The 17,729-nt window shown below is 36.3% G+C and overlaps 1 protein-coding gene and 1 long non-coding RNA gene across 8 annotated transcripts in view; one reads left to right on the top strand and one right to left on the bottom strand.

Moving 5' to 3' along the window:
• Positions 1-17,583, top strand: part of UBP1 (upstream binding protein 1) — a 53,370-nt gene extending 35,787 nt beyond the window's left edge. For 2 of the 7 annotated variants that reach the window (XM_080580105.1, XM_080580107.1), the window contains 11 exons: positions 420-572; positions 726-836; positions 1,372-1,479; positions 7,904-8,007; positions 8,758-8,812; positions 9,037-9,130; positions 10,314-10,404; positions 11,123-11,232; positions 11,888-12,030; positions 12,583-12,634; positions 15,725-17,583. In XM_080580105.1, coding sequence (XP_080436231.1) covers positions 420-572; positions 726-836; positions 1,372-1,479; positions 7,904-8,007; positions 8,758-8,812; positions 9,037-9,130; positions 10,314-10,404; positions 11,123-11,232; positions 11,888-12,030; positions 12,583-12,634; positions 15,725-15,762 — 1,059 coding nt within the window. In that variant the 3' untranslated portion in view covers positions 15,763-17,583. Of the gene's footprint in view, positions 1-419; positions 573-725; positions 837-1,371; positions 1,480-5,159; positions 5,205-7,903; positions 8,008-8,757; positions 8,813-9,036; positions 9,131-10,313; positions 10,405-11,122; positions 11,233-11,887; positions 12,031-12,582; positions 12,635-15,724 lie in introns of all 7 variants that reach the window. The other 5 variants (XM_080580109.1, XM_080580111.1, XM_080580106.1 and 2 more) reach the window with 4 other exon arrangements.
• On the bottom strand, positions 2,267-11,161 carry LOC308189750. Its single transcript, XR_013946574.1, has 2 exons — positions 11,051-11,161; positions 2,267-4,944 (listed from the first exon to the last, which is right to left on the bottom strand). It is a non-coding gene; the product is annotated as an uncharacterized lncRNA (long non-coding RNA).
• Positions 17,584-17,729: the final 146 nt, after the last annotated feature.

The raw sequence follows: 17,729 nt of genomic DNA, 5'->3' as shown, positions 1-17,729 counted from the left end.
TTAGTAGCATTTATTACAAGTAACTCAAATTTACTGTAGGTATAACGTATTTGACAATAGTATGTTGAAAAGTTTTTGTTATATTCATGGTAGATACAGTTGTCATGCGCATACATTTTTCTTAAGATCCAATGTGACAGCTTACAATTTCTCATTTAATAAGAATCTATAATGCCTTCTGGTTTTTGGAGAGATTTCAGTCACACACTTGTTTCCCTTCTTCCCTGCCAACTCAAGTATAATGTTTTTGGCTTCATTTGCAAATGGGCAGAAAAAAAAGAGATAGTCATGCAGCTTGGTCCTCAGATAGGCTGGGTCATGTTACTTGTCCTTAAAAATGTACTTGGTGTTGGTAACACCTAATGAAATTCATGTATAGGACACTTTTGAGGGTCTTATCTGTGTGCTTATTTTTTCAGGTACATTGTATCAGCACTGAATTTACCCCTCGTAAACACGGAGGAGAGAAAGGAGTTCCTTTTAGGATTCAGGTTGACACGTTTAAACAGACAGAAAATGGAGAATATACAGACCATCTGCATTCAGCCAGCTGTCAAATTAAAGTTTTTAAGGTAACAGTAGAAAACAGATACTTAATAAGTCTCTCAGAAGCTCTCATAAAGATGGGAGACGTCTTTATGTTGCTGCTTGACTTCTGAGATCAGATTTCAGTTATAAAGCTGTTTTCCACCTGCTTTCTTGTTCATGTAACTGTTCATTTTTAGCCAAAAGGAGCAGACAGGAAACAGAAAACAGACAGAGAAAAGATGGAAAAACGAACTGCACACGAAAAAGAAAAGTATCAGCCTTCGTATGACACCACAATTCTCACAGAGGTAACAAAAAAGAATTGTATCTGCTTGCTGAGGAGAAAATATATAGATGCAGTCTTGGAAGGGTTGGGGAAGAAGTAGTTTTACACAAAGATAGGCTCTGTATTTGACAAACTTGTCCAATGGACAGCAACGTTAAATTTAAAGATTCTGTTTAGTAAACCTCATTTAGATTATAGATGCTTGTATTAACACACTCTAAGAATGAACGCTATATGAGTGACTGCATTGAATCCTAGAGCAAGTCTTTTGGTACAGATCTAAAAACCTTGCAGCTGAAAAGCCTTTAAAAAAAGGGGAGGGGGAATCTAGAATTTAATTATCTGCTAAGTTTGAGCTTCAAACTGTGGTGTTTTTTTTTTGTAGATTATGTAATATAAGGCCAGAGCCTCAATAGGTTTTTGCATTTTCATTTTATTTAAACACCAGTGAGTTCTGTAGAGTTTTCTAAAGATTTCAGAAGTTTTTAAAAGGCTTTTAGATCTTTCCTCACTGTATAATGAAAAGAAATTGATCCAAATCTTTGGTGTTTGTCCAGATGAGGCTTGAGCCTATAATTGAAGATGCAGTTGAACATGAGCAGAAAAAGTCCAGCAAGCGGACTTTGCCAGCAGACTACGGTGATTCTCTGGCAAAGCGAGGCAGTGTAAGGGACTTCTGCTTATCTTTTCATTGTGCAAGATACCTTGTGCAGTGTTAGATATAGGAGAAACTTCCATTATATAAAGTAAAAATATTTTGATTGCTGTGCCTTAATTTTATTCACTTTTATGTATACCAATTGCTCCATGTTGGTTTTTAGCAAAGGAATCCTTCCTAAATCTAACACTTAAGATAAATTGTTGCAGAGAGACTGTGTGACTTTCAAAAGTAAAGAGCTTCCAGTTTATGCGACTTTAAAGTGAAATATCTTTTTGCTTTCCTGTATGTATGTAATTAGTGGAAATAAGAACAGTGAAATTTAGTCAAAATGTTTTGTCCCATATTTCTGTTTACATTCGATATGTTTCCATGTACATCAGTATTTTTAAAATGACATGTAGTGTTGCAGATTTTTACCGATTTTTCCTTTCACCATCTACATCTTGTGCTCCAAGCAGGTTTAATGCAGTTCAGAGCAGTTAGTCACTGTGTGTGCACTAACCCTGTACGTACCTCCCAAAACAAATCTAAGATACATCCTGCACACTCTTCCTGTAAGGCTCAGCGTTACAGATTTTCTGTGTGTTGTTTTGTAAGGTGAATATCAAGACCCTAGTAATTGTTAAGACAAGAAACCATCCTACATCTTCCATTTGGCAAAGTCAAAATGTCTATTAATAGCCTGTCTGTGGAATACATTTATTTGACTGTTCTTTGAACAGAAACATTGTGGTTACAGTTCTTTCCAGCAGCACTTAGCCAATGGCTGCCTGACTCTTGTCTCTCAGACGTTAGTTTTGCATTTATGATCTTTTAAAATGATGTGTAGGGTTTAGATTATAAAGTATTCAGTGTGTGCCTCTTGTTTGCTTATAAACCATGTAATTGGGGGGGGGGAGCAGTATTAAGTGATATGGGTTCCTTGGGGGATTCCCCCCCACCCCCTCCCCAGAACTACTGTAAGCACAGAGCTGTCTTGAATTTACCTGCTACTATTCTTGGCTGTGGGTCTTGTTTTGTTTTGTTGTTTTCTATCTTTTAAGATGCACCTTTAGGATTCTTTGGCAGTGCAGGCATTCTTTTATTAGTTGCAGATGGCCTGAGGTGGTGGGGAGAGGTATAGACAGGAGAAAGCAGGATTTTAGCACTTTTGCTTCTGAAGAAAGTCTGAAGCGTTTCTTGATCCTGCTCCTTGGAGAGATTTTTACTCTCTTCTTTCCTCCCTTGCTTTCATCTCTTCTTGTTGTAAGTACTTCATTGAAATAATTATTGCTTATAGGAAGGATAATAGAAGGTACTTTACAGAGTTGTGACAAATCAGTTGTTGCAATTAGGACAAACTATAGCCAAACAATTCTTGAAAGTTGTCTAAACTTCTTAGCAACCTCTCTACAAATCTCTTGAAATAGTAAGTTAAAGTGTTACCCTAATCACAGTGAAGAAATATTGAGCTAGGGCAGCTAGTACTGGACTTGTGATGAATATAAAGAGTGTATTTCTTCACTTCCTGCATTTACAGAATAGTCATCTTCCTTAAGGCTTTGCTTCACTTAAGCTTTGAGCACCCTGATTTTCTTAATGTCTCCCCCCACTTCCAGTAGTAGTTTGTTGATGATGCCTGTGATCAAGCATCTTTTTTCTGCTCTGTATGCTGTGCAGTGGTCCACGTCATTTTTGCTCCATGGTACCTAAAACTGAGCACAGCTTAAGCCTTACCAGTGTCAAGAGAATTGGAAAGATTACTTGGTTTGTGGGTCATGTAATGCTGTATCTATATATCAAAATTGCTTGCTTTTTCTGTGGTGTTGTCATACACGTTGATTTCAATATGAATTGGGTGAGCAATGACCCACAGGCTATTGTGGAATAACAGCTACTTACAGCTTTTCAGTTCTCATAATTCTGCAGCTGACTCTTCCTGTTTTGCATTTGCCCTTGATAAAATTCTGCCTTGAGATCACTTGTTCAGTTTGTTCAGGCCATTTTGAATTTTATTCCTGTATGATGAAACACTTCCAGCTTTGCTAACTTGATTTAATCTGCAAATATAACACACGGTCTGTTCCATCATGACAATGATTTTTCATTAACAAAACCATTAAAAATGACTAGGACCTTAAAAATACCATATTTCATACCATAGTTAATGTAAGAATACACCAAATAACACCATTTTTGCTGTACTCTTAGCAAAACGTTAGTAATTACTACATAGTATTATTTTTAACTGTGAGTATACAACTTGCTTGCTTGATCTAGGGAAGGAGTAACTATTCTACAGCTAGGACGCTTTATCAGACTTCTGCTCTTGTCACCAGGCAGGCTTGACTTTGTAGGCCTTGTAAATATGGACAGAGAACAAATGACACATGTCTCTACTTAGATCAGTTCTGGCCTTCGAAATCCTTTTTCCCAGATTTAGCCACTTACTAAATCAGAAGGTGTGCCTGTATCTGACTTGCCTCATATATGCAGATCAGATATACCATATGCATGTGCTGTTTAGCTATCACAGAGAAAAACTAGAGGCCTGTTTTGTTTAGGTATGAGAATTCACACTTACATACATATTATGTCTTTATATATGAGGGATCTTGTACTATATGTGTTGTAGGAACTGTGGCTCCATTACAGAAGGAAAATGAGATTGATTGGAATGCTTTCCCTGACAAATATGTGTTGGTTGTTACTTAGCATGTACTGTTTCCTAGATGCTCAGAAATAAGTTTTTGTTGCCTCTTTGTGAATTGTAGAAATTTAGCTCAGCCCAATCTGTATTTCTCTTCCTTTTTCAAAGCTGGGTATTGTTACCTTCCTCCTATGCCTCATCTACTCTATAGGCTTTTTTGTTCCTTGCTTTTTGCATCTCTTTTTGCATGTTTGTCATTTTATTGTGCCCCTCCAAGATTCTACTATTCTGTTTGCTGGTTATATCTAATTCTGTTCCTTTCTTCCTGTATGATTTCTTCCAGCTCAGCCACAATCCCATCTGGACAAATTGGTCTCTTCCCGATTTAATTTGTTTGTGATTCTAACACAACACTATACAAAGAATTGGGGAAACTTCCTTTCTGAACGGGTGCTTACTTTCTGAACAGTCATTCTACTCTGCTCTTCTCATATTCTTTCCTAGGAAAAGGCTTTGTCTATTACTATCATTCATCTTTCCCCTCTCATTCATTTTCATAAGAACGCCATGTAAATGTGCTTTTCCATTCTTCTGTTTTTTGTTTCCACCTCATGTTTCAAAATTCAGTGCAGTCACCACAATTTCTTCAGTATTTATCGTAGTGTTTTCCAAACAGACATGCGTAATTAAACTACTTGTTAAGACTGTCTTGTGCTATGGACAATTTACTTTTTCCATACTGGTAAAAGGCTACAAACTTAACACTGCCTTCTGGACCTCAGAGCAGATGTTTATGGACAGGTGACTTTCATCCAGGGGCCATCTTATGAAAGAGGTGCCCTATATTTTTAAGGAAGAAGGAAAAAAAAAACCACAAAAACAAATAAACAACAACAGCAAAACCAAACAAAAACAGGATCTTTTTCCTGGTTTGAATTTGAAAAAGCAATATCTTGATTGATTGTTATATTAGTGTACAATGAATTATATGTCACAAGCTAGAATGTATAAAACTACAATTTGATTAAACTTGGTCAAAATGTCTATTTTTACAGATAGAGTTGACTATAAAGCACACATCGAAGTTGGAAGACTTCCAGGTATAGGCCTTGAAATGAATTGGAGCATTAAGTTTTGGATGTGAAAGATTGGTGCAGAAGTTAAATATTCTATAAGCAACTTAAATTTAGAATATGAGACCTTCTTGAGGCCATATGAGTCAGAAAGTGGAGCTGGGACAAAACTGATTTAGCAACAAAAACATACAGTATTTCTTGTTTGTTTCTCCTTACCTCTGTACTTCATATAGTGGCATACAGGATACATTATGTGGGTGACTTCACATTTTGGGAATAACTTCTTTACTTCTGCTTTCAGAATAATTAAGTCTGTATGAGTAGAAGTTTTTCACTTTGGACAAGAAGGACTGCAGCTGCTTGGGGCAAGAACCCTTTACTTTATAGGTTTCCTGAAAAAGCTCTGTGTAATAAAATTGCTGCCCTGTTCTCTAAAGATGATGCTATGTGCCAAAATGTAAGACTGTTCTGGAGAACACCCTGTTTTTTTGATGATTTGGTATTTGAATATAGTATGGACTTATTTGCCAAAGTTCTTTTTTACTCTCTCGTAAAGCATGAATTTGGGCATACTCTAGTAGACTGGAAGTAGGAAGGGAAAGGACAGTAAACAGTGGCTTAGAAAAACTTGAATTTTTGCAGCTCTTCAAAAGTTAAGAACATTGAGTTTGAATGCCGCATATCCCGAGTCTGAAAAGTCATACTTGGAAAGAAAGTCTTCCGTTTTTGCTCAGTAAAACCATGAGTCAAAATTTATAACTTCATTCATATCCCGTACAGAAGGGTGTTAAAGATAGGAAACCAATATAATTTTCTCCTTATCAAGAATTAATCAGTGTTCAGAGATTAAGGCATAATTTCTGGAGTACAGTTGTATCAGTGGTATTGTGTAAGTGTACTAGTAATGGAGGGCAGTTAGTACTGAGACCTTTGATTAACTCAGTTTCCTTGAACCTTTCAGAATTAAGTATCTCAGTGCTCAGACATTCTTTTTTTCCCTCTACAACCTATGTGACAGAACTGAGCCAATGGACGTGTTGCAGGATTAGTATTATCACTACTAGTATTTTTTTTTTAACCAACTGATTCAGTCTTGGTGGATAACATTTTTGCAGGAAGAGGAGTCAAGAACAGGACGTAAGTGTCTGTATAGGAGAAAGAAGGCTACTCTCTTCTGGTTGGGATCTTTTTTCTGAAATGTGCTTTTCTTCCTGTGTTTAAACTCAGTCTGTTGTTGTGAACAACTTAACTAATTTTGAAGGAAAGCAACATTAACTGCAGTACATGACTTGGAAATGTTCAAAGCCTGTTCTCTTGACACTGATGCATTCTTCCTTGCCCCTGAAGTGAAATACATGTTGAACCCTATCTTACAAGGAGTAGTGGTTAAGGATGTACAACTTGAAACTGTGCGTCCAGATAAACAACTTGCATTAATACTTAGTCAGAGAATCTTAGAAAATTAAGGAAAATGCATTTCACTTCAAAAATATTTCAGCAGAACAAAGCTAATATTATTATGTTGACCTTTTATTTTACAATTATGTTTTTGGAGTATGTAATTATTTGAGGTGAACTTTAAACTTAGCTTGAAGAGAAACAACAGAAGGGAAATGCACAGAATAGGAGGAATCGTGGGTAACACTAGAAGGCCATGGAAGAGCTTGCTTTGTGGGGACAGCACTGGTTGTAGTCGAACTGCTGTTAACTGTTTTACAGAAGATTTCAGCCAGCATTAGGCTTACCTATGGTTTCCCTCAGGTAGTGAAAGGATCTTTCAATAGAAAATTGTTGAAACATGTTTCCATGAAGTCATACTTGTTTCTACCTCCCCTCCCTCTGCAGGGCTATGATACAACTCTGGAAACTTCCCTACAGGCTATTTATTTAGCTGGTTTATATATTAGAAATCTTTGTTGTTTTAACAGGCATGGTCTTAGCTTACTTTATCTTGGGCAGCTTGGTTTTTTAATACTGTCTTTGAACATATCAAAATCTGTTGCTTTTTTTTTGGCTTTATTTAAAGTGATGAATTTGCAGTGGTATTGGAAACACTAAAAGCTAGTGTCAAAGAGCTTTTATGACGATGGTTTAAAAACTATCCAAAAAAAGACTTCAAATTAGATAGCTGGTTCATTATACACTTGTTATGGCATAAATTTGTGCATAACCATTCCAGTTTAGAAAAAGCAGTACATGTAGCATAATTTCAGTCCAGCAGTAAATTATTATTTTTTTTATTTAACAATATTTCTACTGAAAATTCTAGCTGTATTTAATTGCTTCCCGGGCAGCTTTGTTAGATTTACCAGCAATGTGAAATCTAGCTTCAAAGTTCTCCTTACTCTTGCTGAACTCCTGTTTTGTACTTGGAATTTGAACAGTCCCTTCATGCAAGGATGAAGGAAGTGTTTTGAGCAGATGGCTTGGGGTTAGTTGGTTTGGATTAAACTGAGTAATCTATTCAGGTTCTCTGTCAGTTCCACCACTAATAACTTCACTGTGTTAACTGTGAAGGTATATGTGTAAGTCTTCTTGAAAGAGCAAGTTAAAATTGATTCTTGCCTGGAGTATCTGCATGTAATGTGTGGGATGGAGGGAATCTTTATTTACAGAGCAAAATTCTGAGTGGGAAAAAAAATCTGGGTCTAAGTGGAAGAACTATGCATCAGAATAAAAACTGTATTGTTAAAGAATTAAATCCAAGTTTCTCTTACCTTCAGTGCTCACCATGGCCTGATACTCCTACAACATTTGTAAACAACAGTCCTACTCCTGCTCCAACCTTTACCTCTGCTCAACATAATACCTACAGTGTCCCAGACAGGTCAGTTTCGTTTTCTGTAACCAATTAGAGATTGCATTTTTAAATCAGGCACATTCAAAAGAGCTTTCTGAGTGAGTTCAGAAGCTTGCTACTGTTTCCTGATTTCACTGGGGAATGAGAGAGATTTTATTGTTTTGTCTTACATATTTATTTTAGAGTGTGACACATGCATCATGTGATTCAATTATAATGTAACTTCTTTTGCTTTAACATTTTTCTTCCATGCTGTTCACTGCTGGAAACTTTTCTTCTTGTCCTTTGGCATATAGCAAATACTTTACCTTTTAATGATTCCAATTTAGGTCTTGTCAGTGTATGGAAACTACTAAGCTTTTTTCAGTAAGAACAGTCTCCCATTTCCCTCATACAGGTAATACAATATGAAGGAAAAAAAAATCTTTACCAGCTTTATAACAGAAATTGTATTAGTAAAAGCATGTTGTATTGAGGTATTAATTAAACTGGGGTGATCAAGCAATAATTTATAGTGGTATTGTCTGTATTCTTTTGTTTAGTCTGCCTTGTATTTTACTACCTCTTCCTCAGTCATCCTTTAAGACAGCTAAATGACCATATATCCTCCCGTGACTGTTGTAAAGCTGCTTCTCCACTTGATAAAGAATACACAGATAGGAACCAGATGATTTGTGTATCGAAGTGTGATGATCGTTCTCTTGATTTTAACTTTAATAGTCCCAGTCTATGCAGCGTTTAATTTATCTTAATACTTTTTTTTTCTCTCCTCTGTAGTAATTCCTCCTCCCCAAATCATCAAGGAGATGGAACCTCTCAAGGATCTGGAGATGTGAGTGTTTACTTTCTGGTATTGATCCTGGCTGTATTTGCACAAAGGCAGATATTTGTGTCAGTACATTTGATTTATACATGCCTAGACATTAATAGGTATTCAGCAAAAGTGTTTAACTGAGGGGTTTTTTTTCATTATTTTGGGGTGGGTTTTTCTGTATTTTCTTTCCTTTTTTTTTTTTTTTTGATAAAAATTACCACATCCAATCTTGTTTCTTACAGCAGCTTCATCCTTCAGCCACAATCCAGGAAACTCAGCAATGGTTGCTCAAGCATAGGTTCTCTACTTATACAAGGCTTTTTTCAAATTTCTCAGGTATCTAAAACTTAATATTTATTTAGAGTCTTTGTACTAATGAGCAAGTTTTGTGTGGAAAATTGATCTCTAAAAATAAAATGGAACCAATATTTATTGTAGCTTATAGTGTATAATTTGCTTGTTAAGTGTTTAATTTTCAATGACAAAGACCTGTGGAGGAAATCTTTTAAACCAGTTCTTTTTGATTATAGTCTTCGTATGTTCATAAAAGTCTAATACTAGCTGTCTGGTACATTTCCTTTGAAGCAGTAGACCCATTTTAGTTCTTATGATAGTACTTCAGCTTTTATTATTATTACAATAGTATTTACAGGTAATGATAACAAAACATTCTTGCTGTTTTTTAATCTATGAATTGCTAGATCATCTCTGGATTGCTTCCATAATAAAAGCTGTCTTTTTTTTTTCTCTATCTATTACAATTACTGATTTTTCAGACTGTTGTTTTCTTCGTTGACACCCATGCTGCTTCTAAGAAATACACTTCCTTCCATTTTGTGTTTAAAACTGCTTAATATCATTTACTGAAGCTTCCTTTTCTGAAGTAAGTGTTCTGGGAAGTAGTTGTTTTCACAGCTCACTTATTCCCAGGATCATTTTAAAAAGAACTGCTTTTGGATGGAAGTATCCCACAGACTGGATTCATCCCACAGGATGTTGATTTACTGATTTGACTATGCTGATTTAGTTATGCCACCCTTTAGCAGCATCTCCTATATATAAGCACAACGTAGTAACTTAAGTACATGCAAGGTAGGATGTGTTAGTTGAATGCCTGAAATGAGTTAGTTGAGGGTTGGGGCATGTGAGAAACTATCAAATTTTTGCTCTGCATTTTGCATGTGTCTAAAATGCACTAAGCTGGGTATATTTGAGTAATTTAAGCTGTTATCTGGATAGAGAACAGATACCTATCCTACTAAAATTGTGTGTCTTGCAGATTATGTACTTCTAAGACGTGTACACCATCATGAAAAACTAGTCACCTTCAGAAAATCGGTCTTTTTTTCATAGTGCTAGCTAGGCAGCGCCTATTAAAAATGTTGCTTGCTTGTTCATGTTTGCAGGATTCCACTTTTATGGTTGAATTTGTTACTCCTGGTTTAAATGAACTTACAATTTCTTTTTAAAAGTAGAAATATTCTAAAACAAACTTAGTAAAATCCTCGTGTTTCTCCAGGTGCTGATTTATTAAAGCTGACAAGAGAAGATCTGGTACAAATCTGTGGTCCAGCCGATGGAATTCGGCTATACAATGCACTGAAATCCAGGTAAAACCTTGAATGTGCAGCTGATTGGGTTTTGTTGTATCACGCACGGGAAAAGCACTCCCTTCCTTGGAGCGGGAGGTTGGGAAGCCAGTGCTTAGTGGCTGGATGAGCCTTGATGCCTGCGTGAGCTGCCCCAGGAGTTGGTAGATCCTTTCACATTTAAAAAGCAACTCCATGTCCTCTGGGCAGACCCCAGGTGAGATGCAGGCGCTGATAGGTTCAGAGGTAAGCTGTAAGACTGGTACCAGTGCAGTTGGGCATTGCCTGTTTCTTGAAGACATTAATTTGTTGCCGTAACACAAAACCTCTCATTTAGGTGAACTCAGAACAACCTGAGGCTTGACTACTAAAAAGTTGACTACTAACACATACAGCATCCCAACGATCTGTCTGATTCTGACTGAAATGGGTATACAGTTCCTTAGTAGGACTTGTTGCTATTCAGCTGTGTTCCGGGATTCCAACAAGCAGTGTCTTGATGAACTCAAAATTTACTGAAATTTTGTTTAAATGTGGTATGGTAGTATCTGTGAAACTGCTCACTGATGGTGTGATATCAAATTACTGTATTAATAGGGTCTTTTATCTGAGAAGAAAAGCATTTCAAGTATACTTCTCTATGCTGTTAACATAGCAAAAAAATTACCTTTGCAAATTGGTTTCCATATTTCCAGAGCAAGCAAGCTTTTGTGTAATACGTGATTTGTTTGACTTGCAGGTCTGTTAGGCCCCGTTTAACAATCTATGTCTGTCAGGAGCCATTAAGGAGCGTACAACTGGAAAGACAAGATGCAGGCAATGGTGATAGCAGCAATGGTGCAATATATGGTATGGTACATAAGCGTCTCTTTATGTAACATTTTTGTATCTTAAAAATATAAAAGATTGCTGGTGTATTCAGAATGACATAGCTGTCTAGTAACACTGTAGGACCTTAAAACCTCTCTAGGTTAAATTATCGATTTTTCAGTCCACTGATAAAACTAACTGTAGTTAATTGGATAACTAATTAAGAAACATTCAAATTAGCTGTGCTGTGTTGTACAGCCAAGATATTAACTAGATGCATGTAGATGAATATAAAAGCGAAAGCAAATTAAAGACTTAACGTTCTTAGCCATGTTTAATTATGTTTCCCTGACATTTTCTGTGCAACTGAACTAAAACTGGTACAGCTTTGACAAGTAAAACATCCAAGCAGTGTACAAGGTTATGGTTATTAGCACAGGGGTACCATGTTATTTTCCTGGGAGCTAGCGGCTGTTTCAGCATAGATGGGACCTTAATGTTTAATTGTAAATTTGTATCAATCATACAATTAAGAGACTGGAAGTACCTGCTTGTTAGGCGAGTACACAGGGGGAGTGGAGGTAAGGTTTTAAGATTTTTGAGAGCCAGGGATATATACAATTTCCATTTTTTTCGTGTATTAACTCGTTTTTAATTAGTATGCTGTTTACTTGTATGCTTTTTTCCCTTGTAGTTTATCATGCAATCTACTTAGAAGAAATGGCAGCCTCAGAAGTCACACGCAAGCTTGCTTTGGCATTTAATATTCCTTTGCATCAGATCAACCAGGTTTACAGACAGGGTCCCACTGGTATCCACATTCTTGTTAGTGATCAGGTAAGAGAAATTTTATTTTCTTGAAAAATGCTTTATTTATGAATTCACGAGAATGAAGGCTTTTCTTATGCTTGCTTCTTTATTACTATGTTTTCTGTTTAGTAATACAACCTAGTATTTGATTTTTTTTTTCTTTCTCTTGTACCTTGTAAGGAGCCTTTAAATACCTTTAAATGTCAATTCCTCTACCTGAATAATCTCAAACTACGAGAAGAGAAGGACTTCTGAGTCGATGCAGTAATTACTTAGTGTGTATTTATTTTGTATGTGCCCAAAGGCATGTTAAGTACTGTCGAATATGGCGTACTTGAACATCTGCTACATATATTCAGACTTCAAAAACAGCCAACAGTAATAGGGTCCTAACTGGTTGTCAAATGATTAACAAGCAGTACTTACGATAGACATACGTTTAAATTTAATTTGCTATATGCTTGTCACAGCTGAATACTTGCTGAATAAAACCGAAGTATGCAATTGCTTATAAAAGGCTTTGTTTAATATTTGATGTAATTATCTTTTGCATAATAAAAGGTGATTTTTTTTTTTCAGATGGTTCAAAACTTTCAAGATGAGAGTTGTTTCTTATTCACCACAATAAAAGGTACAGTGTCTTTTAGTGATAGCTAAAAACAAAAATGTTTATTCCACCAAGGAGTTTTGCTTAAAGCAGAGTACTGTTCTAGTAACTTCCATGAGCAAAGAGAAACAGCAGTTCCAGTAAAGGCAGACTTGCCAAAAAAACTGCATGCAGTAGTGGCAGAAAGTGTACGTGAGTTACTCCTTTCTTAGGTCCCTTTCTACGGACTGAAACGCTTTCAGTCCCTATGTAGTGCTGCAGTTCTACCAAGCTTTCAGTACAGACCAGTGCAATGCTCAGTAATAAGTCTCTTAAAATTCAGTCAGTTGTTACTGAATAGTGCTTGCCATTCATAAGTGTTGAGAAAGGTTTCAAAATTAAAAAAAAAGAGAAAGGGAGGGAAGGAAAAAGTGAGAAAGAGAAGAGCGAAAGAAAGAGGAAGAGATAGGAGTAAGGAAAGAGGGAGAAAGATTGAAAGAGAAAGAAAAATGAAAGAGTAAGAGAAAAAGGGAAAAGAAGAAGGAAGGAGAAAGGAAGAAAAGGAAAGATGGAAAGAAAGGATGAAGAAAGGTAAGGAAGAAAAAGGAAAAGCATAAAAGGGAGAGAGGAAGGAAGGAAAGGAGAAAAAAGGAAAGATAGGGAGAGAAAGAAAGGGAAAGAAGGAAAGCAAGAAGGGGAAGGAGGGAGAAAGGAGAAGGACAGATGAAGTTAAAGAGAAGAAAGGAGGAGAGAGAAAACAGGAGGAAAAGAGAAAGGGGAAAAGATTGAAAGAGGAAAAGAAGAGAAAAAGGAAAAAAGGAAGAGAGGATGGAATAAAGCAGAAATGAGAAAGTAGTAGAGAAAAAGAGGGAGAGGAAAAGAAAAAGCAGAAGAGAGGAAGAAAAAGGAAGGAAAAAGATGGAAAGAAAGGAAGAAAAAGGAAAAGAAGCATAAAAAGAAAGGAAAGCAAAAAGAGAGGGAAAGAAAAAGAGAAAGGGAGGGACGGAGAAAGAAAAAGGAAAAAGGAAGGAAAGAAAGGAAGAAAAAGAAGGAAAGAGGAAGAAAACGAGAAGAGACAGACAAGACAAAATGGGAAAGAAAGAAAAAGAGAAAATGAAGGGAAAGGAGGAGAGAAAGGATACAGAGTGATGGAGAGAGAAAGATTGAAAGAGAAAGCAAACAATGAAAGAAAGACCAAGAAAGAAAAGAGAGGAAAAGCAGAAAAGAAAAAAAGGAGAGAGCGGAAGAGAATGAAAGGAAGAAGGAAGGAAGAGAAGAGATGGAAAGAACAGAAGAAAGGAAAAGCATAAAAAAGAGGAAGAGAAAGAATGCAGAGGAGGAAAGCGGAAAAGGAAAGAAGGTAGAAGAAGGAAGGAAAAAAGAAAGGGGAAGAAAGGAAGGAAAAGCAAAAAGACAGCAAGAGAATGAAAGGGAGAGAGTGGGAGAGAGAAGGAGAGGAAGGGAAAGAAGGAAAGAGAAGGATAAAATAAAGGGGGACAGAGAAAGGAGTTAGAGAAAAAAGAGGAGAGAAAAGGAAGAAGGATGGATAGGGAGGGAGGGAGAGAAACTGAAAGAGCAAAGAAGAAAGACATGAAAGAAGGAACAAGCAAGAGAGAGGAAGGAAGAGAGAACAAAAGAGACAAAAAGCAAGGAAGAAAGCAGAAAAAGAGAAGAGAAAGGGGAGAAAGAATGAAAGAAGAGAAAGAAGGTAAAGAGGAAGATAGGAGGAAGAGTGAGAGATAAAGGAAAGAAAAAAACAAGGGAAGGATGAACGGACAGAAAGAGATAGAGAAACAGAAAGGAAGACAGAAAGACAAAGAAAGAAGGAAAGGGAGAGAGAAAGAAGGAATGAAAGAAAACGTGAAAAGAAAAAAGAAAGGGAAAGTGGAAGAAAGAAAAGGAGAAAAGGAGAGAAAGGAAGAAAAGTAAAAGAGGAAGAGGGAGAGTAAGGGAAAGAAAGGGAGAGAAAAGAGAAAGGGAGGGAAGAAGAAAGAAGGAGGAAGGAAAGGAAGAAACAAAGGAAAAGAGATACGGCAAAAGAGAATGAGGAGACAAGGAGAAGAGAGGAGGAGGAAAGAACAGTACAGAGAAAGGAATTTAGAAAAAAATAAAAAGAAAAGGAGAGGGAGGGAGGGAGGAAATTGAAAGAAAGGAAGAAAAAAGAAAAAGAGCAAGCAAGAAAGAGGGAGGAGGGAGGAAGGAAGAGAAAGAACAAAAGAGAGAGGAAGATAACGGAAAAGAGAAAAAGTGGAAAAGGGAGAAAGAAAGAAAGAACGAAGAGTGGAAGAAGAGAAAAACCATGAGAAGAGAGGAGAGGGGAAGAGGAAAAGAAAGTAAGGAGAGAAAGAGGAAGAAGAAGAGAAATAGAATGAAAGAACAGAAAAGAGTGTTCATTAAGATGAATGCCATGCTTCCTTAGGAATCCAATTTATTTCTGATAAAACTTACCACGAAATTGACATACTCAATGGACAAGTTTGACTGCAAATTTTACCTACAGAAACTGCCCCAATTTTTAAGAGCCAGTTACAAATTGTAACATTTTTGCTTCAGTGTAAGGAAAAAAAAAGTTGGCTGTAGATGAGCTAGATGTCTGCTTCACTTTACCAGCATTCTAATTTGAAACCCATTGTTTTGTAGAATAAAATCTATTCCTGTCACTAATGATTGTTAGAGACTCGTTTTTCTCAGTTGTTAATAAGCCTTTTGGTGGTACTGCTAGCTTCTAAATAAAGTCCACAGGATTTCAACACAGGTCCCATTTTGGCTTTCTTGTTTAGGGCTGAGCATCAGAAAATATATGTTTGAAAAAATATACTAATACTGATTTATTGGTCTTGCAGAAGTTGTTAACTTCCGTCTATGATATTAGCTGTCCCTGTCAAATGATGTGGTTTTAATGTGCAACAGGAAGAGTTCAGAAACAAATGCAAACAAAATCTTTTAAACTGTTATTAAGCACTTAGTTTGAATAGCAAGTTACCAGTATTTTGGGAGTTTCAAGCTTAATAATTCATAACAGTAACAAGCTACTTCAATACAGTAAAAACCAAGTTCATTCCTTGATATTTTGTTGCACTGGCTAGTACATTTATGGCTCTATTTACAAAAGATTGACACTTCTCTCTTTTTCAGCTGAAAATGGTGAAGGCTTCCATATAATTTTGAAGTGATGTCACATGATTGCTAGACATATTCCAATGCAGAATGAAGTCCTGCCTAAAGATTATGAAGATCATCCAAAAACTTCGGATCTAACTTCACTATATAAGATGTTTCATATTGAAAACACAAGATGACCTACCTTTCAAATGAGCTGTTTGATAAGTGAACTTCCTTATCACTGCCATAGCTAAGTGTCCTCATGAGAGGTATAATGCCATGACAGCTTATGTACAGGCATGGAAGACAATGTTGTAAGCAAAGGTGCTTGCCCTTTACTGAAATAAGGCAAATTATGGCCAGTAGATACAGTTTTTAGAAGTGACGCGCTATTGCTTTTCTATTACCTGTATCCAGTTGGAGATGAATGTAAACTTATTTGAGGGCATTTACCTTTCTGTGCCAGTTTGTCTATTACTTGCTCGTACCTTATGCTGATTTTATTTGTTGATGTTAGCAGAGCACATATTAATCTGTGTGGAAATGAGCAGTTAAGCTGATAGTGATCAGGTTGTTGGGTCTTTGAGAGTAAAGCTGTCAAAACAGCTTTCATGTAAATTGTTTATAAGAGCATATGTAAGAAGTGTAAATGCCAGAATAGGGCTTTTAAGAAGTCCTAGCCAGATGCAATATATGCATGCAGCAAACTGCATTATCAGTAGTACCTTATTGGACAGATTAATATAAATCCTATGGGGTACCAAGTAATTGTGTTTTGCTTTAACAAATTTAATGGAAAATAATTGCCTATGCATCCTTTATTTTTAGTTTCCTAGATTCTCTGCAGAGCACTGCTGCAGTTTAACTCTTTGCTTGTAACGTTGTGGGTTTAAAAATACTAGCAGTGAGAGGTGGATTTTTATGACTTACGGAATTATGCTCTTGAGGGACCTTGACTCACTGGCACCAAGGGGCTATCATTGCTTTCAGCATCAAGTAAATTGCTTAAGAAACACTAAATAACGCACCCTTTAAGTCTCCTTACCAGCAGGTAAAACTTTGCTGAAGTCACTATTATGAACAATTATCTTACCTTTTCTGTTGACTCTTTGCTCTCAGATGCATACTGTAAAACTGTTACAGTGCCTCTACCATATGACCAAATATTTACTTTACTTTGAACCAGAAAATGTGCTTTTCCAATATTTTGGATATTTCTAGTAAAGACATGGCACAGCATTTCCTATGTTAACATTGTTTCAACTGTTTTAGGTACTCAAAGGGGAATACTTCAAAAGGTATTAAGTGACAGTTTCATATCTGTCATTTTGTGCCTTTGAAAGTTTCCACCTTGATCTCTGGCTTAAAAGCTTGGGACTAGTTTGCTTTTAATGCTGCAGTGTTCATTGTGAACAGCTACTACAGCATATAAAAAAGCAACTTTGATTTTTCATTCCCTCTTTCATAACTGGCTCAAGTGCTTAGAAGAAAAGCTTCTTAAACCTGGCATTTTGAAAATTTAAATTCATCGAAGCTAAAGTTTCTTTCCTATTTTTATTTTTTTTCTGCACTGAAAGTAACATTTTCTGTACTTAAACATTTCTGCCTATAAGTTGTTCATACTTGGGTATTGTTTGGTCCTAGTATTTTTCTTGAACTGACAATTGTGTCTTCTCAGCTCGTACCATATTCAAATCCAAATGTTTTATGAAAGGTTGATTGGAAAGTATCCAAATATCTAATTTTAAAGAATATTGAAAGTTGTACAGTAGTTTGTCCAGCTCACTTGAAATTGGAATTAAATTATGGCACCAGCAAATTGCTTTTGTTTTTTAATAAGATGTACACATTTCAATTTAAGTGTAATAAATGTTTTTCAATAATTTCGTAAATGTTTTTTTCATTTCTTTTAACATCTTGGAGATACTTCTGTTGTTAAGGGTTAGACTGTGAGGTTTATCCTGGCAGTTAATGGTTGGTAAAAGTAAATAATCAAAGCAAACCAGCTCTGTAGTTTACCCTGCACCCAACACCCACC

The sequence above is a fragment of the Anser brachyrhynchus genome, assembly GCF_964034855.1.
Source record: "Anser brachyrhynchus genome assembly, chromosome: 2".
In the NCBI taxonomy this organism is placed as follows: Eukaryota; Metazoa; Chordata; class Aves; order Anseriformes; family Anatidae; genus Anser; species Anser brachyrhynchus.
The sequence above is the reverse complement of the archived record's forward strand: the minus strand, read 5'-3'. Positions and strand labels throughout refer to the sequence as shown.